General features: G+C 34.4%; 2 protein-coding genes and 1 pseudogene across 9 annotated transcripts; 2 read left to right on the top strand and 1 right to left on the bottom strand.

Moving 5' to 3' along the window:
- The first annotated feature begins 2739 nt into the window (after window positions 1–2739).
- On the top strand, window positions 2740–11869 carry LOC129304016 (uncharacterized). 6 transcript variants are annotated; one of them, XM_054943634.1, is made up of 13 exons: window positions 2740–2869; window positions 3726–3874; window positions 4003–4153; window positions 4233–4310; window positions 4423–4538; window positions 4877–4930; window positions 8669–8756; window positions 8923–9015; window positions 9525–9565; window positions 10189–10242; window positions 10469–10632; window positions 10809–10878; window positions 11565–11869. In XM_054943634.1, the coding sequence occupies exons 2-13, from the start codon at window positions 3779–3781 to the stop codon at window positions 11688–11690; spliced, it is 1131 nt and encodes a 376-aa protein (XP_054799609.1). In that variant the 5' UTR covers window positions 2740–2869; window positions 3726–3778; the 3' UTR covers window positions 11691–11869. The 6 variants fall into 6 exon arrangements, with proteins under 6 accessions (XP_054799609.1, XP_054799610.1, XP_054799607.1 ...); XM_054943635.1 differs by having other exon boundaries at window positions 2751–2869; window positions 3747–3874; XM_054943632.1 differs by having other exon boundaries at window positions 2752–2869; window positions 3650–3874.
- A 997-nt stretch (window positions 11870–12866) lies between these two features.
- LOC129302839 ((+)-neomenthol dehydrogenase-like) lies at window positions 12867–16643 on the bottom strand (annotated as a pseudogene).
- LOC129303618 (uncharacterized) lies at window positions 16476–21826 on the top strand. 3 transcript variants are annotated; one of them, XM_054943047.1, is made up of 4 exons: window positions 16476–16737; window positions 17770–17870; window positions 18052–18089; window positions 18487–21826. In XM_054943047.1, exon 4 carries the CDS (start codon window positions 18511–18513, stop codon window positions 21592–21594), a length of 3084 nt encoding a protein of 1027 aa, XP_054799022.1. In that variant the 5' UTR covers window positions 16476–16737; window positions 17770–17870; window positions 18052–18089; window positions 18487–18510; the 3' UTR covers window positions 21595–21826. The 3 variants fall into 3 exon arrangements, with proteins under 3 accessions (XP_054799022.1, XP_054799020.1, XP_054799021.1); XM_054943045.1 differs by lacking the exon at window positions 18052–18089; XM_054943046.1 differs by lacking the exons at window positions 16476–16737; window positions 18052–18089 and adding an exon at window positions 17618–17683.
- Window positions 21827–22351: the final 525 nt, after the last annotated feature.

The following is a 22351-nucleotide window of genomic DNA, read 5'->3' as shown; positions in this document are numbered from 1 at the left end:
AGCATATTGTCTATAAGCAAATAATCTTTTTTTCGTAAAGACTGAAATGTTAGGTTTTTTAAGTTTATACACATAATTCGTTTATGAATACTCCATTATTTTTTTAATGAAGTTAATATATTTTGTTGGATATTCCTAAAATTTGTAATGAAAAATTTGGCATAATTCTCATTTGTACATGTACATGTGTGTGTTTACACCTATTTTAGCCGAAATGCTGAGTCACACAAAATTGCAACCTTCGTTTCCCTTTTTTTTTAAAAAAATACATAAGGTATAAGCATGAAATTTGAGAAGAGTTAAAACAGAATTGTAGAATGAAAATTAAATAAACATAGGGAAGAGACACACTGGACAACTACAAGTCCAATCTTTGAGCAACAAGTATCAGGGAGCTCATGCACAGTCAGCAAGTGTTCGCCTATTCTAATAGCATTCTTTGGCGCCATATAATCTATAACACTGGTGCTTTCTCAGTACGCATGGTGGATCACAACCTCCCAATCAGAAAACATAATATTATAGTATCCTCCAATATCGCACATTAAAATGTTGGTGGCTTCAAGATAATCAGAGAATAACTAAACTTTGGAGAATCCAAGCAACTTACAGACTTCTAAACCCGTCCTTACTGCATGAAGCTTTGTCGCAGCAAAGTTCATCAACCCAAGATCCTTCTGGAATCCTTTAATCCATTCTCTTTGTGAATTCCTGATCTCTCCTTCACACGTGGCGTGCTGATTTTGCTGAACTGAAGCGTCTACATCAACTCGAACGTAATCAGCTGACGGAGGACTCCTTAGGATTTGTGATTCTTTGACTATGTGAAAAAGTCTGTTCCTAAATGTTTAATTGACGGCATCCTCCACTAGTTGTGCAAGGCAGGAATGAATGACTCTATTTTCATGCAAGTCAAACATTATTTTCTGTACTTATTTTCATTCTATTCTTCTTTCAATTTCTTCAAAAACTATAATTTTTTTTTCTTACACATGATGCATATAAGAGACAATAATGTGGTCCAATTTCGACAACAGATTTTCAAGATATGGTGAAAGATAATTTCTCACAAATTTAATAATCATGTGTTTGTGTTAAAAAAGATATTGTTAAAAAATTTACATGAATATAATAGTCGATTATCTCTATACCATGAGACAACAGCAAAGCTTAAAAAATAGAGGTACATTTATTTTAAAAAATGAATATATATAAAAATTAAAACATTTATATATATATATATATTAGTTTTTTATATAAAGTCAAAATTTAATATAAATATAATGTTCAAGAAAAAGTCATGAAACTAATTAAAGTATTACAAAATAATCAAGGAGAGAAACTAAGTGTAGAATAAAATAAATCTTATTGGACGACTTGAAAATGATGGTGTTGAAATTTATAAAGCATATGATTAATGTTCAAGACTATGGTGTTGAAATTGCTATTATAGAATGCTGTTGAAGAAAAGCATGGTTTTATGAATGTAGTTAATTTGAACTGCAATATTAAATAGTGAGAGATGAATCTAAAAGGAATTTATCCACTAAAGAGCATCTCTCAAGGAAAGAAAAGAAAACTGAGATGCATCTTGAACCTGTTTCATCATCAACTTTCCATTAATAAATTAAGAATTGAGGCAGAATAAAGTAGTGAAGCTTTCTTCCTTTTAAATTTCTTGAGTTAAATTGTCCATAAATCACAATTGAGAACAAGAATAGGAGGACTTACAACCAGTTGTGAACTTGATGAAGAGGAAATGACGCAAAGAAAGAAGGCCAACAACAAATATGATCAAGAAAGTAATATTGGCTCTTTGCTCATTGTGCACTTGCTCAATCCTTTTGGTTTGGCAGTTTGAACTTTCAGACTTCAACCTTTCTGGATGATAATTTTTTGGTTAATGTTTACTTTCAAGTAACTTTTTAAGAATTTTTATTTTGATTTGATTCGGCACATAATCATTTATATGTCATAATTTTCTTATAGCCATATATATGTCATTTATGTGGCTAAATTTTTCTTAATCACCATATATGCTGCTCTGTAATCTCGGGAGGCAAATAAATGGTTTATAAAAATGAACTAAATTAGTTAAAACTGGAAAATCAGTGTTAGAGCCAGTTCATCAAAGTTTTACACGACCAATTAAAATCTAGTAAAAATGAAAAATCGACTTAGTTATTAGTTTAAAGGGTTAATTTTTTTAAAAATTTTAATCTTTTATTGTTAGTGAAATGCAATATCATTTTTAAAATAAATTTCTTTTTCCATATATTATAATAATATATAAAGATCACTGTTATACGTAAATAAATAAATAATTTATTTATGTATTCATTGAATAAATATATAATTAGTAATAATTATTATTTGAATTTAACATGTGATCGTGGATGAACATTAAGTTATTTAGTTTAAATATTTAGCTGTGAAATTTATTTTCTAGTAATATTATTTTAATTTTTCATATAATATTTCAATGTATAAAATTAAAAATCTATTAATTTTAATGAGAGTTAGAAACAAGCCCCAAATAAAAATATTAATAATGTTACAGTCTTTTTATTTGCATATCAACCTCTAACATTTACATGCCATATTGTGATGTTTATATATAATTAATTTCTATATTTGATATTTATTTATATATAATTATTTCTTAATTTTATTATTATTGGGTCAAGTACAGTCGAAGCCGTAAATCTTAAACTAGCACGTGGCTTAATCTGGACTGTTGGAGGCTGTACGGTGAAGATGACGGCTGAATACCTTCCCACCTATGCAGTTCCTTTCGCGCCTCCATTGGCTGTGTCGTCGTCGGCTGGCTCCGTCGCTCCGTCGTCTGGTTGCATCTCCGTTGGCAGAGGTGAAGTGTCTTCCCTATCCCTTCCAATGTGGTCCTGCTGTTTGCATCTGATTTTCTCCATTGTATCACTTTTTTTCTCCATCTGGTAAATTGTTTAAATAGTAAATTTAAGCGTTGTTTTGCAAACATAACTTGATCAGTCTATCCTTTTCCAACTGAACTATGCAAGATATTCTGAATGGAAGACATTAGTTAAGTCCTGTTACTATCTCTTATTGTTTGGTAGCACTAATGAAGCACTATAGTTGTTGGTTATTTGGAGGCGAACCTATGTGAAAGTGATGAAACGCTGGTGCTTGAGAAGTGGCTTTGGTCTTTGCAATTCAACAATGATGATCTTTTTCGGGCACGGTTGTCTTCAGTTATTTTGTCCTGCCCTCTCCAAATTGGAGAGTTCGGTACCTCAGGACCTTTTTACAATCGATCTTTTCACAATATTTTCCTGTCATAAATTAATAAATAACCATATTCTCATACTCTATATCTAATGTAAACTAAGAAGAAAATTGAGGGAGACTGAAATTTTGTTTAAAAATAGCCAGATTTAACCTACATTCTTCTTCTCGTGATGATGCCCATTTCCCTTCCATTCATTCCATCTACTTCCATTGCTAGGGAATTAACACACTGAAATGAAACTGTCAAATGGTGGTTTTCAACTTTGATTTGTGCTGTTAAGCCGTCAACCATCCAGATTAAGCCATGTTAGAGCGGCTAGAATGGTTTGGGTTGATCTGTTATGTTCATAAGATCAAAGGGCCAATATTTCTGTACTTTCAGGACACTTCTGGATTTCTCCACTGTAGGGTATCTTTATCAAACTTTTCAGTATCCTTACTGTACTGATCTCTACCAGCATTGACGAAAATTTTGATAGCTTGATCCAAAGTCTTTGAAAAGCAACCACAAATGAAGAATATTCCTCTAATATTAATGGGTTGTGGAGGCGTTGGGCGTTATCTTCTCCAACACATTATCAACACCCGTTCTCTTCACTCTTTTAAGGTATTTGTATTTGTTTGCATTCGCTGATTTTGTTTCATACGCTTGCTCTGAGTGATATAGTTGTGACAGTTGAGTGGGTTGCTTAAGTTAAAAAATATTCAATTTTTATATTTTACCTTCTGTGACAGGGATTTTACTTAAGAGTTGTGGGAATTTGTGATAGCCAATGTTTGGTTGTCACAAGGGATTTGCTGCACAAGGATTTGGATGACAGCCTCTTATTGAAAGCTTGTCAAGTCAAGAAAAATGGTTCCTCTCTATCAATACTTGGAGATTTTGGTAGGCCTATTTGCTTGACATGGTTCATGTATGATTACATCTATATTTTTTATGCTTATTTACTGATTCATATTTAAAGATAAATGCCAGGTATATGGGCATTTAGAATCACAAGAAAAAATTTTGGAAATTGCCTCTCAACTTGGAAAATCAACAGGTTTGTTAAATATTTCATTTCTTCCAATGACTTAATGCAAAGATATATCAAAATAAGAGTATACTTATGCTCTCAATCATTAATAAAAATGCTTTTGAATCATTTGATGTAGGTCTGGTCTGTGTAGATTGCTCTGCCAGTTCTGACACTGTCATTATGCTAAAAGAAGTCATTCATATGGGTTGTTGTATAGTTCTGGCAAATAAAAAACCTCTTACATCTACAATGGTAATATAATTTTAAATTCTTATAAGTTGATATTGATATGGAGATATACAATCTTTCTTCATGCTAGAAGTCAATAAAGTTGATATGGTAATATATAATGCTAGAAGTCAATAAAACCTATTTATCCTGCTAATTTTTTGTTGCCATCGTTGCAAAATCTATCAGCCCAACACACAAAATTACATACAAGGGTTTGGTAATTTTTATATGGTCAAGTGAAAGCTTATAGCTTAAGTTCTTGAAAGCTTAGTTTCTTTCTTTCTTTTCTTTCTTTTTTTTCTCCTTTGGGTTCATAACTTGTGTATTTCCTGTCTAATAATGATTCCTATGTGGAATAGGAGGATTTTGAAAAGCTTTTTGCATACCCACATCGAATTCGGCATGAATCAACTGTAAGTAATATTTTGTATGCCTTCATTTCATTCCCAATATGTGTAGTAGCACTGTAACATGTTTTACATTTATGATATGGTTAAAACTTTGGGAGAATGACATTTAAAACCCTTTCAAGGGAATTTATCACAATAAGGACTTATTGGTTTTGCATCGGATATTGTCTTGTGAAAACACGTATATGTTATTGTTAAAAGTTGTGTTTTCACAAGATAATATTTGATGCAAAATTGATGGGCTCTTATTGCAACAAATTTTCTTGAGAGGGCGTTAAATGTCATTCTCACTAAAACTTTTGAGACTATTGGAGTTTTGAAGAAGTGTAATTTGAGAATTTACTGGAAATATAATCTGCAAATTTGGTGCTAGAAGTTTTTTATTTGTTTATTCTTTTGCTTCCTAACTATGATCACTTATTTTCTGAAGTAGTTTGATAAGTAATGGTGTCTTGTATGAATCCTGAACTTGCAAGGAATTGTGATAAGATTCCATTAAAGACTTATTTGAGAAGAAAGCGACAGAAGATAAATTAAATCTGATTTTATTATTTTGTTATTTTATTAATTTAAATTTGAATATTATTTAGTTGATTTTATTTAGATATTAATTTGAATTTAGGAGAATTCATTTAGATATTTAGTCTTTATCTAGATTTAGATTTTATTCATTTATTTAGATTGTATTTAGATTTAGATTTAGATTTAGTTTTAGATTTTATCGAGTCTTTCATTATCTAGTTATCTAAATTTCATTTGTATTTGCCTTTATAAATATGACTAGCAACTCAGAAGTTAGCATATGATTAATAAAGAATAGTTCTTTTAACTCTTTGGAGATTCTCCTAAAACTTGGCTATTGAGAAATATAAGACAAGATTCTTGTTCTATATCCTCTTAATAGATTTGTTCCTCTTATTCTATTTTATCATCTTGAAAGGGTTCAGTCAAACACTAAATTACTACTGTAAGATATCTAAAGTTGAAGGCCAAAAGAAAAAAATTGGTTGTTTTATTGTTCTTCTTTGGTGGGGGTGGAGGACTTTAGGGTATACAATTTGGTTGAAACTCTTCTGTAAAAAATTAATAACCTGCTACCATTAAATTGAGCTTGTTCTTCTCCTGTCTTCCTTACTAAATTATAAAGGAGAAAAAAGACATCCAATGAATTTATGGATAAAATGTAAAATCCCAAGACTGAAGGAAGATAACTTACATTCTTTTAAATGATTTGGAACGTAAGAATGAATTTTTTATTTCATTTTTATATTTTATATTTTTTGTCAGAAATGAAGATTTTTAATTGTCGTAAATGCTTGTGAGTCCTTTCCCCTGCAGGAGGGGGGTAAAATGCTTGTAAGTTTTCATACTAGACCAGTATAGATGTTAATCACTGTCTAGATGTATGCTATGCATCTTCTTGTAATAATCTGAATCATCTTCCACCTACTAGGTCCTATTTTATAATTTTGGCTTGATTCATCATCCTGTTTCTGAAACTTTGTGCAGAGAATCTTGGATATAATATTTAATGCTGTTTTGCTATCAGACTACAAAGATTTTTATGAATTTATACATTATACTATTTTTGTGCTTACAACTTGCTAATGTTGCAAGTTCTGTATGACACCCATAACACTCCAGTTTATTATTGTATGCTATACTCTGAGTAATTTTTTTTTTGGCCAAATACTCTGAGTAATTGATTTGAAAAATCTTTAGTTTTAGTTGCTATTTGTTGATTGCAAGGGAAAAAATGTGATATAGGGCAACCGAACGATAGCTCACAATAATCTGAAATCTCAGTGTGGTATCTCACGAAGAACAAAACTAATCAAAATAGCCTTACAATTGAAAAAATACAAATGACTTAATTGTTTAACTAGACTTCTAATAACCTAAATGACGCAATCCTAATTAATTTAGGATTTCAAATGGATAGATCATATCCTTGATGGATATATTATATTCTTTTTTAAACTAAAACAAGATAAACTAATTTTCCTAAACTTAAATTTAAAATAAAAATAAGATAGACTAATTTTCTAAATTTAAGAAGAAAATAACTAAACTAATTGGACTCATGGTCCTGAGTGTTTTGGATAAGGCCTAATATGCTAAAAGTCTTTCTTTGGTCTTCTAGAACTTTATTTGTGTTCAAGACTTCTTGATCATTTAGAATTATCCCTAATTGATGAATTTAGGACTTTTTTCATCCTCTTAGCTTTCGATCTAGTCATTGGTCTTCCAATGCCTTGTAATGGATCAAAGGTACTAAATATTGGATTTTGACTTGTCCATTGATTCCTATCATTCCCTCCCTCCTGAAGAGGATTCATCCTCGAATTACATGTATCAAATAAAGAAAGTTTTGCAACGTTAAATGTAGCTGACACATTCCCATAGGAGCTCGGGAGGTCTATCTTGTAGGCATTGTCATTAATTCGTTCTAGCACTTGAAAAGGTTCATCACCTTTTGGATGCAACTTTGTCTTTCTCAGATTTGGAAATCTCCTAGGCTTGAGATACACCCAAACCCAATCTATAGGTTCAATTGAAGCCTTCACCTCAAAAGGAGAATAAGACATAGAATATGCATTTGAGTTTAATGTAAGACTATGACCCAATTTGCCTCCTCAGTATACTTGTGTATTGGGCTTTTAATATAATGATTTGGGCTCTCAACACATATCATAGCCTCTTGATTATAAGTATCTTTACTTGGGTTTTCCTCTACTTGAATGACATGACTTTGGGTGGCTTGATGACATAACAACATGCCACCTAAGACATGGTTTCCACATATGTTGCCATGTAGGACTTGATTGTCATGTAGGGTTCCATCTTAGATGTGACCTAGGATGATACTTTGGATGCCGATTGTGTTACCACATAGGATCACATCAAAATGGTTGGAATTCAAACCTTTCTGAGTTATGACACTTTGTGACTTGAAACTCCAGCCTCCTTTTTTCCCGAATAACTTTGTGATCTCCAGCTTGTCTACACCAATATTCACCAAACCCCTCTATTGAATACTATCCGAATTTATTTACAACTAGTCATTTATCCGTGTAATGCACAGATTATCCAAATATTTTTTCTTGAAATTGCCATTCTCATGGTCTTTGATCCAATGCTAATTTTAAAGGAGCAGGCAACATTCGACTATATTGATTATGGAGGCATGGTAGTTAGGTATGGTTCTTCAAGGGGATTGGTTTTAGCTAATCATAGTTCCTGAAAACTATAGGCATTTCTATACTCACAGAATTAAGCATTGGATGTTTTGGTCATTCTTGTAAACAAAACACTGATTAATTGTATAAGATGGATTGTGAAATGAGGAATTGACCAAATTCTTTGTCTCATATTGTATGATATTTCTACTTTATGAATTTGGTAATTGGCTTGGAATTATTTTTCTCCATTTCAATTATAAATATTAATACTTTGTTTTAGTTATTATTCCTCAATTTAATTCTCTGTCTCTATCAACTTTTGTCTGCAACTCTCTACCATAATGGTGCTTTATCAATTTCCAAGAATGGAGTGTGTGTGGGTGCACGCGTGCACTAGATTGTGAGGGTTAAATGTCTCTCTAATATTTTTGTTCTTGTTTTTTTTTTTTATAAATTTGTAGGCAATTACATGTACTGATTTTTTAACTTTATTCTCTAGCTAGTCAAAAGAATTATGATACAGCTGGCTTATATTAATTCAGTTTCATTTCCTTTAAAGGTTGGTGCTGGACTCCCTGTAATAGTATCCCTCAATCGCATTATCTCTTCTGGAGATCTTATACATCGCATTGTTGGGAGTTTAAGTGGTATTATACCCTTTCCTTGACCCTTATTGGTTTCATTATACAATGCCTTTCATTATATGTTGTAAATCATGTGGTTTGGCTTATTGCTGGAATCTGTGTGTTACATAACCTAAATATTTTTGTTGTTCATGTAGTTGTTTGTAATTATGATGTATGTTCTATTTAGGCACATTGGGGTATGTGATGAGTGAGGTTGAAGATGGGAAGCCATTGAGCAAAGTTGTTAGAGATGCTAAAACTCTAGGTTACACTGAACCAGGTACAGAACTTTGTTGAATTTGACATCAAATGATTGCACTTGACATATGAAAGTTATGTTCAAATTTGAGCTATTGTTTTAAGTTGCTCCGGGAACATTGTTACTTTAGTGCATATATTGGTTTTCTGTGCCATGATCAATAAAATTTATCATGTTATCCTAACTATTTTGTTTCAATTTTGATATGTACCTGTGGCAGAGTATGGAAATGGCATTCAATGAGATTATATAAATAATCTCAAATGATTATGTTATGTAATGAGTTCGACAATGTTGTTTTTCTTCATACATTTTTTATATTGGAGTGTTTAATATATTTAAATTGAATGAGTGTATCATCGTTATTAAATTGATTCTTTGGTCTTGAATTGACAAGACTAGTCTTGTTATTTTTGCCGACTTTCATTCAGATTCACATGCTCTCATTCTCATACTTTCTGTACACTTGATGATTTACTTATAAGCGTCTTATAGTATGATTGTTAATTGTATATGACAATTTGTTGCAGATCCTCGTGATGATCTATCTGGAATGGATGTTGCTAGAAAGGTTTTCTTCTTTTTAATAGCCTAGAATGTTTCCCAATCAGCATGAAACTTTTTAATATCTATTAGGTTTTGATCGTGGCTACTGCATTGAAGAAGAAACATCGGTGATGCCCATTTTTTTATTTTATTTATGGATTAGGCTTAGACGCAGTTTCTTATATCCTTGTTATTAGGTTTATAAATAAGCATGTAAGTGAATGATTTGCCTATTAAAACAAGACTAATGCATAGTTTAATTAGAGAATAATTTACTTGTTTGAAAAAAAATACCTCTCATATTGTTATTGGATAAACATTAAATTGCTGTGTTTTAATTTGGAAACCTGACTGCTATGATATAAGAAATTGCATGTGGGTTTTTCCCTCCATTTATCTCCTATTTCTTTTGCAGGAAAAAAATAATTTTAATGGGAAAAGAGAATGAAATTCATTCAGGGGTCAGCCTAATGGAGTTTTGTTACACAGTTATTTACTACTATTAAGTTGAAGTCCCTGTAGAAAAATTTTGGACCTCTTATTTTGTAATATGTTAAAGTTGTGAGATCTTATATTATGATTAGTGAAGTATATACACTTTTAGGTCATACTGACTCTTTTGTCTTCCTGGGATAAATATTGAAACAGGCTTTAATTCTTGCTAGAATTCTTGGGAAGCAGATTAATCTAGATGACATTAAGGTTGGTGTGATAATGTTTATATTTTAAGTTCTCCTCTCCTTTCATTGTCATTATTTTTAATTTATCAGTCTACTTGTTTTCATATTTTCTTGTACAATTACTAACTTTATTTCCATTAACCACCTGAGGTTAGGTCAGGTGGTAAGGGTTTGATGAGGTATAGGTTAAAGGTCTAGGGTTTAATCTCTTCTGATATACCAAAAAACTCCTAATGGTTTCTATACAGATTGAGAGCTTGTATCCTAAAGAACTGGGACCCGATGTGATGAGTGTTGAAGACTTTCTGGACCATGGCATATCACGTATGGATGGATATATGCAAGAGAGAGTTATGAAGGCAGCTTCTAATGAGAAAGTGTTGCGCTATGTGTGTGTGATTGAGGGACCCAGGTTATTTTTCCTTGTTATTTCACCCTCTCCTTTCTTCCTTCATACTTGTATGTCCTACCAAGAAGTGGTAAATTGAGTATATCCTTGCACATATCTTTGTGTTCTCTAATTTAATTTGGGTTTTTTAATCCTTGCTTTCTGCTTTAGTTAGTGCGAACTTTGTTTCTTCTATACAGGTGTGAAGTTGGCATTCTTGAGATTCCGAAGAATTCTGCTCTAGGAAGACTGAGAGGAAGTGACAATATAGTAAGCCTCTTTTTTTTTTTATTGCTGTTGTCACTCGCTAGTTGCTAGCAGATTATGCCCATTTTAATGCCCTGGCAGGAATGAGGAAGGAGGCTATATCTTAAATTTGGGACTGCAAATTAAATATGCTCACTCTTTCAAATACATCATTCAAACTCAACCGTTGTCAGATATCTCATGGATGAAACATTGGAAAGTTCTGTGCTGTGCTGTTTTAGGAATATCAATCTAGACTGTTTTTCTAAGGTCCTGGTTAAGAAATCTAAATATAGAACAGTCCCATGAAATTGGAAAATTACTTTGAAGTCCCATGTTCTTCACCGAAGTTGTTAATTTGCTATATTGAAATTATCAATTTTTACTAGATAGTTGTTAATGGAGTTTTTCAGTTGACAATTAAGTAGCAATAATTAACAACCATTCAATAGTGATTGACAACTTCAGTAAAAGAAATGGTATTTCAGAGTAATTTTGTGATTTCATGATACTTTTTGTATTTAGAATAATCGTTTGAGATTTTAGAGTGATTTTCCCATAAATATAGTTCAAAGACATCAATCTTCGTTTCCTAGGAGTTATTTTCCAAAAATTTCTGCTTTTTCAGACTCATGTCGTTTGCTCCGTTTTGATCCGGACGTGGTTGGTTCATTGAGTGTTTTTTTTTTTTTTCCAAATGCAAATGGTAGCTGGAAATATACAGTCGATGCTATAAGGAGCAACCACTGGTTATTCAAGGTGCTGGAGCAGGCAATGACACTACTGCAGCAGGCGTCCTTGCAGATATTATAGATTTGCATAATTTGTTTCCCTGAGAAAGAACTGTCTGGATCATTTATATTAATATTTTTTCTCATTTTTAATTAGGCGGCAGAGGATTTTTTGTTACGGAGAAGGTTTTGACTGATATCATACTTGTGTGACTTTGTGACATTATGTAAGCCATGCTGTGAGACTACTCAAGTTGAATCAACTTCGCCTCATCTCTCTTTCCTTTTCTTCCTTTTCAAATGTCATGGATCGTCAAACTTCACGTTCTCATTTTGAATTTTTGAGAAATGGATCTTTTGCTTTTAAAACTTAGGTGGCATTTGGATTGATAGATTTAAAATCTTATATTTAAAATCCATGTAGAGAGGAGTTGACATTCAAAGCAAATTGAAAAATTGAGAATGATGAATTTATTTCTATTCTTCTTCAATTAGTGAAAGATGAGAGAACGATAGATGAGAGGAGAGGCAAAACCAATAGATGCACTAATAGCAAAAATGTGAATAAATGAGAGGATTGGAAAAGCTAAAATTTCAAATGACTAAGATGTAAAAGAAATTTAAAATTATAAAGAAGTTATAACAAAACATGAATTTAAATTTGGATCAAGTTTAAATTCATAGGTTTTTATATATTCAAATGAAATTTCGTTCAAATTTAAATTCTAATACATTTAAATATAACATTAAATTATTTGAGCAATTCACAACATTTTTAAAAACGTAGTCTTGATTAGGTTTAGTAGAGTGTAGAGTCACAGCTCCACTAACATCATTTTCACAAAATTATTTATAATCTCTAAATTTGTGTATGCACATTCATTTACTGCAACTAATAACTTGGGCAAAATAGTATTCCAGATTTTAGCACTTTGGGGGGGAAATCACACTTACTATTATTCATTTGTAACAAGGGTGATTTTTTCCCAAGAAAAATCGCATTGAAAGACCGTTGGAGCACATTAATTGTGAAAATGATTAAAGTATTCTGAATTTACTTTGAAGTCCCTCTAATCTAAAAATAAGATTGAAGGAGAAAAGACTCTAATAAATGGTCTCATTAACTCAGCTCAGATAGATTAGTTAAAATTATGCAATGGTTGGTTTTATCATGTTAGTTGTTACTTGTGTGAGAGGACTGGTTCATTACTGGAGTAAAATTTGAGAAAATGTGGTCTCACATGTCAACTTTAAAGATAAAAACAGACAAACACCTCCAATTTAAAACTCTGCCAATTGAGTAGAATCAAAATAGCAGCCCGTGGGACCTTCATCTGGTAAGAGCCAAAGAGTGACAGGGCCTTTGGCCCCATCTTCAACAGACATGGTCCCTCTATTCATGTTCAGATCAGTTCTTACAAACCCAGGATGAACACAGTTGATGAGCATATTAGTGTTCTCCTTCGCAAGAAGTCTAGTATAGGCATTCAAGCAAGCCTTGGATATACTGTATGCTGGAAGCATCATGGTCCATCCATTAGCTTCAAGTGCATTCTCTCTCAAATCATGAATAAATCTCTGCACTACGCTGTCTATATTCTCTTCGGCCAATGCCTCCACATTTTCAAGCTCACTTCTTATTTGCTCATTTGGAATCCTGTGTGATATGATAAGTCCACAGCACGTTTCATGAGATTTTGATTTCTATGTATTTGTTATTGGAAATTTATGTGTAAGCTCACATTAATTATTTTATTGATATTCAATCAGGTTAACTGGTGGTCCCTACAATATTAAAGCCTACTTATGTTATGTGATCATATAGTCTGGTTAGAGGTTAAAGTGTGGGCCAATAACTTTACTAAAGCCAGTAATGGGTGGGCCCAGTAAAGGTTATTAAATAGGCTAGCTCCCCTCTCTAACTCTAGCTAAATGCCGCATGTCTCTAAAAGGATATAGAGAAGAAGACCAAGTTGACTAGCTTGACAATGACGAAATCAGATATACACAACTCTATCTTGGTTTCTTATCACATACACTAGGTCCCTATCTAATACGTTAATTAGATTTTACATTCATGTTATGCTTTGATTTTGTAGGCATATAAAGTCCAACAATCTATTATAAAGAACTAGGGTTATGTGTGATCAATAAAAAGTATCAAGATCTTCTATTTGGCTTTGAGATCGTTGATCATTGTTCTTGCTCATGAACTTTGGCTTTGTACGTGCCTTTAGCTCACCTCTGAGAGAGGAGAGATTTACTATCTTTGGCTTTGAAGTGGATAGTTGAAGCAGAGGCAGTAGAGCTTCGGTCACTCTTTTAACACCACAGTAATTTGTGTTCAAATATTCTTCCGCTTTCTCGCTAGTTTGTCTTATAACTCCATCAAATAAGCCCAAACACTAGCCTGAAAGCTGCATCCACAAGTCACAAATCTCACAACTTTTTTACTCTCTCCCTGTAATCTGCAGAATTCTGTTCTTAACCCAACTTTCAGGATCCACATTCAAGGCTTCCAGAGCCTGCTCGTCAATTTCAACACAAGATGCTCCTGCATTATTCACCTGCAGAAATCAAGCCATCAGTCATTTGATGCATCAAACTAATAATACTTACCATTTCAAAACTATGGACTGTGTGATCCAGTTTTCAGACTCTGTACAGTGCAATGCAAGAAAAAACATGTGTGGTTATGAAATCATGATTGGTGAGTTACCATGATATCAAGCCGGCTAAATTTTGTGTCTGATGAAGTGAGCCAAAGAGTGAATGCTGAGAAGGTCCAAGACATCAAGCTGATGGAACACCACATTGGAGAGGCCATAATTATGGTGAAGCTTGGAAATGGCTTCTTTGCCCTTTGCCTCATTTCTTGCTGTTAATACAACGATGACCCCTACTGATGCCAGTTGCCTTGCAATTTCCAGACTTATGCCTTTGTTTGCTCCTGTCACTACTGCATATCTGTCACTGCCATACTCATCAAATTCTCAAAGTTACAACTTCTTACTGATGTTATATCGGTTGTATTGATACAAACAATTCCAAAGCACCTTTATGATTATACCTCTTTGGCGTGTATTTTTCATTCAGTTCCATTTCTGCCATCCTTTCAAGCTTCTCTATTTTGATCTGCAAAGTGGTTGCATACTCAACCTGCAAATTCCATGTAACTTGGCAGTGTTAAATCTCTTTTATCGTCTGTTATATATAAAGCTAAAAGCCTAAACAACGATGCAAATGTCCTTCATGAATATTTGTTTCACATGGCAGAAACAAGGTCAAAACTTAAAAAGGAGGAAATTTTAAATAATAATTACACACAAGGTCTCCAACTTGCAAGGGAGATAAGGTGGCAGCACTTACATGTAAAGTGTGTGACGAAATATATATACCCACACACATATAAAAGGTGTATGCCTGACAATTGGCAAACACAAGAAATCAGAAAGTGATGTGTTCGTGTGTCATTTTGAATATTTTTTTGGTGTCCTTCTGCGCATAGTAAAATATATGTTTATCAGATCATAAATATAAGAAGCATCGTCAGCTTTGATTATCATAGTACAAAAACTTTAGCTTAAATTGGCATCATGTGCAGGCCAGCTAGGCTATAAAATCCATCTATTTTGGCCTTTCTCTTCGGGTTTTCTGACATGCTATAGTGATGTAGCTTCTTAACTCCTCGAATCCTTGTTAGCTTTTAACACCATTAATTGGAAAATGTGTTGAAAAGACAACGCTTATCTAAAAAAAAATTTGGCCTTTTTATTGAACAGACGTCTGAAGATTACTTTGAATCATTACGAGGATGTCCCTCCATTGATGAACGGAGAGATGAAAATGACAGAAAATCAACGTTATTATAAAAGCTCTGCTTCATTGGAATTACAGGAAATTTAGGGGCATATTGCATAGTAACGTCATGTTCCAATTCCTCATGGGCAAGAATTTGTTTCAACTCAGAATGACTTTTTTCGTTCGTGAATTGGAAGAACTAACTTGGGGCCCCTAAGAACAGCTTCACTTTCTTTCTTTTTTATTTTTTTTTTTGGGGGCCCTAACTTGTAGAACCAAAACTCAAAAACTTTCTTTATTTTCTTCATCTATTTTGGGCTTGATACTTTATTGTTCAAATTACCCAGCCTCGTGAGAGTTACAAACTGGATATTTGGTTTAGCCTGTCGAGGACAGCTTCATTCAAAATCACGACATCTGTGACTGTAATGAAATCAGATGGATAGATGATAATAACTATACCTGAAAATTAAAAAGACTGTAGCCGAAATGATTAAAAAGATTATTACACGCACACACACACTCTCTCAAAATAAGCTATTACGTGATCACCGAAAAAAAGAAGCCATTACGTGTTCTGTGTGCAAACGAAATCCACCAGAGGAATAAAGTTGATTTAATAGATTTAAGCAAGTTCACGTAAGTTTGATTCTTATCTTCCTCTGGTTTAGATTTTTGCAGAACATTTCTAACCATATTTCACATATTAGTAAAAAAAAAATTTTTTTACCTTCATGAAAATAATAGCATGCTTCTCCTTTTTTATTGTCCTCAACCTCTTTATTATAAAGAGTATATAAAATATGTTTAATCAAATTATATTTTTCAAACACACGTTAATTAATACAAACATAAATTTCTTAAAAAAATGATTTTAGTAATGTCCTACATTTTAATCAAGTTTAGTTGTAAAAAACTCTCTTACAACTTGAATAGAAGAGAATAATAATAAATAACAAGTAGACAAATAATTTTTTTTAATATGTATAGATGGATTTGGTCAGTGCGGTAAAATTTAATTCGGAGCTGTGGCGCCTGCGTCTGAATTGTTGTTTGCATTCAGCCTCGTTTGAGAGGAAAAAAAAAAAAAACAAGGAGAGAGCTAAAACCGCCTTTCAAACCCAAAGAAACAAAAAAGTCCTCCTTCCCGTCCCATGATCGAATTGGCGCCACTGTCTTTCTCCCCGTTGTCGCCATTGACACAGACAGCAAGGAAGGCTTCTTAGGTGAAGTCGTCTTGCGCTGGCAAGGTTCCATCCGCAACGGAGCAACTACCAGGGGGGATCGATTATTTCAGCATCTTCCAAGGGGTTTTATTCAAGTGCTGTTCAAACCCTACGCACGTAGCCAGGTGCTTCTTTTATGCTTCATTGATTTATAGTTTCAGAACTGTGGATTGAGAGCTGTAACTTTGAATTTAGTTTCAGTTGAGCATTATTTAGTCTCAGCACCCTAAATGTAGCGTTCTTCTTATTCCTGTCATCTCCGAGATTGTATGTGTTCTCATTTTTCTCTCATCTTGAATGTGCGTGAAAAATCAAACCTGCATGTGTCATTGAAGTATCAAACCTTCAAGTGTCATTGAAAAATCAAACCTGCGAGTGGAAGAATAAATCAGAAATATCTTTCATCCACACACACACACACACACAAAGCTCACCTCTCAATCCTGGTTAACTGTTAATTTCTGCAATAAAATAGCATAGGTTTTTATTTTACTTGTTTTTAGGATTGCAGCCTAACGATTATATTTGGTGGGAAACAGAACAGAAACTGGATTTAAAATCTGTCCGAAAAGCACAACGTTCTAAATTCCTTTTTTTTTTTTTAGTGAGATGCATGCTTTGCAAAATCTGAAACATAGGATGACATAAATGGTTATCCATTATGTTGGATGCACCCTCTCCATTCAAAGGCTGAATGGAGAGGATTTGTTCCGAATTTTTTCTCAATGATTCTGAGTTTGATCTCTTAATTGTAATAGGCTGCCTTGTTTGTCTTTTTCCCCCCCTTTTCTGTAGCATATTTTGAATACTAATGTCAAGCTATAATATGGAAATTCCTAGTCCAGCAGCTTCCTTGCCTATGCTTTCATTCTGAGATTTGGTTGATTGGTTGTTGAATTTTTTTCCCCTTTGATTCTGGTTCTCCATTTTGTTTCTTATCATTTTTCTGTTGGACAGAAACTGGCCCAACCATGGTCGATAACCCAGCCTGATCATGTGCTGGGTTATCCCTGGTTGGATGGGGCCTTGGGTTCAAATTCTGAACCCACAGGATGTCCAGTCATGTTTCAGGTTGATGCCCAACTCATAAGAGCTATGAATCATTCACATTGTATTTTCTTGCCTCCTTTTTTGATGCCTTTTTATTCTTGTACCAGAGGCGCTTTTCACCATTTTGAAGCCTGAAGATCCTCTCTCAAAGAAAACTATATCCCTCTCCATCTAGTGTGACTTCCTGTCCATTCCAACATTGAAGAGGGTAAGAGACTTTTGTAATCTTAAATACTTATGAAATCTTCCTTGTTCTTCACTTCCTTTGCCTATCTGAAAGTTAAAGCTTTGCTAGAGCTGGGAATTTACTATGCGCTGTCTCATCTTCTATTCTACTGCTTTTTATTATTTTTTAGTAATAAATAATTGTTGCTATGACTTGGGTTCAGGGTGTGCTTTTTGATAATATTTGATGACAAGCATGAAGGTATGATTTCAAGCGGTTATGTATTTTACCAGGTTCATTGTGATTATGTGTTAGACTTGGAAAGGAGGAATATCTGATATTTGACCATAAAAGATTAAATAAATTGGTTTAATTGACCACAAAAGATTAGACTTGGGGAAGGAACACTGTCAATGGAATCAACAAGCTCAAAACTATTACAGCCGAAACATACTGTTTAAGTTACATAATGGTGCGAAATGGTTAGAAAAATTCATACAACAGGGGGTTTAGACTTTAGACACTTGAGGCTCATTGAACACAAGTTTATTTCTTTCCTGTGTCTCGTTCTGTTTTAACACAGATTGTAAGTGTATATTTGGACATATCTTTTTCTGTTTATTCATCTTTCTATTTATATTTGTACTTTCAATGACAGGCTTGAACACAAAAGTTGGGGAAAATGGAGGATGATTTTGATACCCAGAAAATCAGAAATATATGTATTTTGGCACATGTTGATCATGGAAAGACTACACTGGCTGATCATTTGATTGCTGCTTCAGGGGGTAGCCTACTTCACCCGAAGTTGGCTGGACGAGTTAGGTTCATGGACTATCTTGACGAGGAGCAAAGGAGAGCCATCACCATGAAGAGCTCTTCTATTGCTCTTAAGTATAAAGACTACTCTATTAACCTCATAGATTCCCCTGGTCATATGGACTTTTGCTGTGAGGTGTCCACTGCTGCTAGATTGAGTGATGGTGCATTAATTTTGGTCGATGCTGTTGAAGGTGTGCATATTCAAACCCATGCTGTGTTGCGGCAATGTTGGATTGAGAAGCTCTCACCGTGCTTGGTTCTTAACAAGATTGATAGGTTGATTAGTGAATTGAAGTTGAGTCCTATGGAAGCCTATATTCGGTTATTACGGATTGTGCATGAGGTCAATGGGATAGTCAGTACATATAAGTCTGAGAAGTATTTGTCAGATGTAGATTCCATACTTGCAGGACCTTCAGGCGATGTGACTGTTGATGAAAACAGTGACCTCATAGAGGATGATGAAGAAGATATGTTTCAACCACAGAAAGGGAATGTGGCATTTGTGTGTGCACTGGATGGTTGGGGATTTGGAATTCATGAATTTGCTGAATTTTATGCTTCAAAATTGGGGGCTAGTGCTGCTGCATTGCAAAAAGCCTTATGGGGTCCTAAGTATTTCAATTCAAAAACTAAAATGATTGTTGGTAAGAAAGGTATAGGTGGAGGAAGTAAGGCAAGGCCAATGTTTGTCCAGTTTGTTCTTGAACCACTATGGCAGGTATACCAAGGAGCTCTAGAGGGCAATGGTGACAAAGCAATGCTTGAAAAAGTCATTAAGTCATTTAATTTGTCTATATCATCTCGTGAATTGCAAAATAAAGACCCAAAAGTTGTGCTTCAAGCTGTTATGAGTCGGTGGCTTCCTCTGTCAGATACAATCTTATCAATGGTGGTGAAGTGTATGCCAGATCCAGTATCTGCACAATCATTTCGTATATCACGCCTTCTTCCAAAGAGAGAGGTTCTTGATAAAGGAGTTGATCAGAATGTGCTTGCAGAGGCAGAGCTTGTGAGAAAATCTGTAGAGGCATGTGATTTGAAACCTGAAGCTCCATGTGTTGCTTTTGTGTCAAAAATGTTTGCTGTGCCAGTTAAAATGCTTCCTGATAGGGGTTCGCATGGGGAGCTCATGAACTATTCTGGTGATGGAGAGGGTGAATCAGATGAGTGTTTCCTGGCATTTGCTAGGATATTTAGTGGAACTTTGTCTGCAGGACAGAAAGTTTTTGTGCTTTCAGCATTGTATGATCCTCTAAAAGGGGAACAAATGCAAAAGCATGTTCAAGAGGCTGAATTACATTCTTTATATCTAATGATGGGCCAAGGCTTGAAAGTCGTGACATCTGCTAAAGCAGGAAATATTGTTGCTATCCGAGGCCTTGGCCAACATATCCTGAAGAGTGCTACACTCTCATCCAGCAAGAATTGCTGGCCTTTCTCTAGTATGGCTTTCCAGGTTTCCCCAACTTTGAGAGTTGCAATTGAACCATCTGACCCTGCAGAAATGAGTGCACTATTGAAAGGCTTGAGGCTTCTAAATAGAGCGGACCCATTTGTTGAGGTCACTGTATCTGCAAGAGGAGAACATGTCTTAGCTGCAGCAGGAGAGGTTCATCTTGAAAGATGTGTAAAAGATTTAAAGGAAAGATTTGCTAAGGTAAGCTTGGAAGTCTCTCCACCTCTTGTGTCTTACAAAGAGACCATTGAAGGAGAAGTGTCCAGCATGCTTGAAAATTTGAAAGCTCTTAGTAAGATCTCAGATTATGTTGAAAAAACGACACCAAATGGAAGATGTGTTGTACGTGTGCATGTGATGAAACTTCCATCTTCTCTAACAAAGGTACTTGATGATAGTTCTGATGTATTGGGGGATGCCATTGGAGTAAAGTCTGGGCATAATGTTAAAAATTTGGAGGCTCAGAGATCAGGTATTTTTGAAAATGATAATCCAACTGAAGTGCTAAAAAAACGCATAATGGATGCATTGGAAAGTGAGATTTTGAGCGGGAATGGGAATGACAAGGATTATGCTGTCAAATGTAAGGCAAAGTGGTTAAAACTTTTGAGAAGGATATGGGCACTTGGACCTAGGCAAATTGGTCCGAACATTCTCTTTACTCCTGATGTCAAAGCTGAGAGTACAGATAGCTCTATTCTAATACGTGGTGATTGTCATGTATCTGAAAGATTGGGTTTTACTGATGATTCTAGTACTTCAAATATAGAGGCCGGGACACCCTCTAACGTGAATGAAGCATTAAACATGGAGGCTAAGCGTCTTGAGAGCAGTGTCATATCTGGGTTCCAACTGGCCACTGCAGCTGGACCCTTATGTGATGAACCTATGTGGGGTTTGGCGTTTGTTATTGAGGCATACATTTATCCCTATTCAGGGCAGCATGATGAAACTGAAACACACCAACAATCTGAGCAGTATGGCATCTTTGCAGGGCAAATAATCACAACTGTCAAAGATGCTTGTAGAGCAGCTGTGCTTCAGAATAGGCCACGGCTTGTGGAAGCCATGTACTTTTGTGAGTTGAATACCCCTACTGAATATTTGGGTCCCACGTATGCTGTACTTGCTCGAAGACGGGCCCGAGTTTTAAAGGAAGAGATGCAGGAAAGTTCCCCTCTCTTCACTGTGCACGCATATGTGCCTGTTTCCGAAAGTTTTGGTTTTGCTGATGAGCTTAGGAGGTGGACTTCTGGAGCTGCTAGTGCACTTCTTGTACTTAGTCACTGGGAAGCACTTTCTGAGGATCCTTTCTTCGTACCTAAAACTGAAGAGGAGATTGAAGAGTTTGGAGATGGCTCTAGTGTGCTTCCTAATACAGCAAGAAAGTTAATTGATGCAGTCAGACGCCGTAAGGGCCTTCATGTGGAGGAAAAAATAGTACAACATGGAACAAAGCAGCGGACACTAGCTCGTAAGGTTTGATGTTCTTGGTTTTATGTTGTGTCATCAGCTGTTGACAAAAGAACTGCTGGGTGTATGAAATCTTCTTCAGTGGTAACCCTTTGTGCACTGTACCGTTAGGAACAAATTTTGGTTGAGTTTGAGTTATACTGTCTTATTGCAAATTTGTCATTTACAATCAGTTTCATGATGATCAGATATTGTACACATAACTTCCATAATGATTAATAAAAATATTTTTTTCATGGAGAAACCACTTGATTACAATTTACTTGCCATGACCTCAATTGACTTTATTTATGAGAGGTGTCAACGAACACTTAAAAGTACATCCTTGATTAGCTTCTAGGAGGGGGAATTCTAATCATACTGCATACAAAGGGCATATTTAGGCATTTTCATTGGTAAGAGTGGTAGAATGTGCATTACATGAGTTTAGAGATGTAGTGTATTTTATGTGGATCTAGGGATCAGTTGACACTATTGTTAGAACTCAAGAATTTACACATGTAAATATTTGGCCAATTGGAACTAATTTTCTTTGATCCAGTCATTGAATTAGGGTTAATTATCGCCTTGGTCTTACATGCCGAATTCTAGAAGAATTGGAAAACAATAAATTTGTGATCAAATAGTTTATAGTTTCCCTTCCTGGAAACTAAATAATGCTGTATTGATGTCAAACTTTGTCGATATGATATTTATGACTATTACTTATCTATTGAATAGCAAGTTTTATTGGAAAACTCATTTGTCCTACACATACTTTGCTCACTGG

Source organism: Prosopis cineraria, unplaced genomic scaffold, assembly GCF_029017545.1.
Source record: "Prosopis cineraria cultivar Desert tree isolate PC_DT_omini unplaced genomic scaffold, ASM2901754v1 PC2, whole genome shotgun sequence".
NCBI lineage: Eukaryota > Viridiplantae > Streptophyta > Magnoliopsida > Fabales > Fabaceae > Prosopis > Prosopis cineraria.
This window is presented reverse-complemented; position numbering and strand designations above follow the sequence as displayed.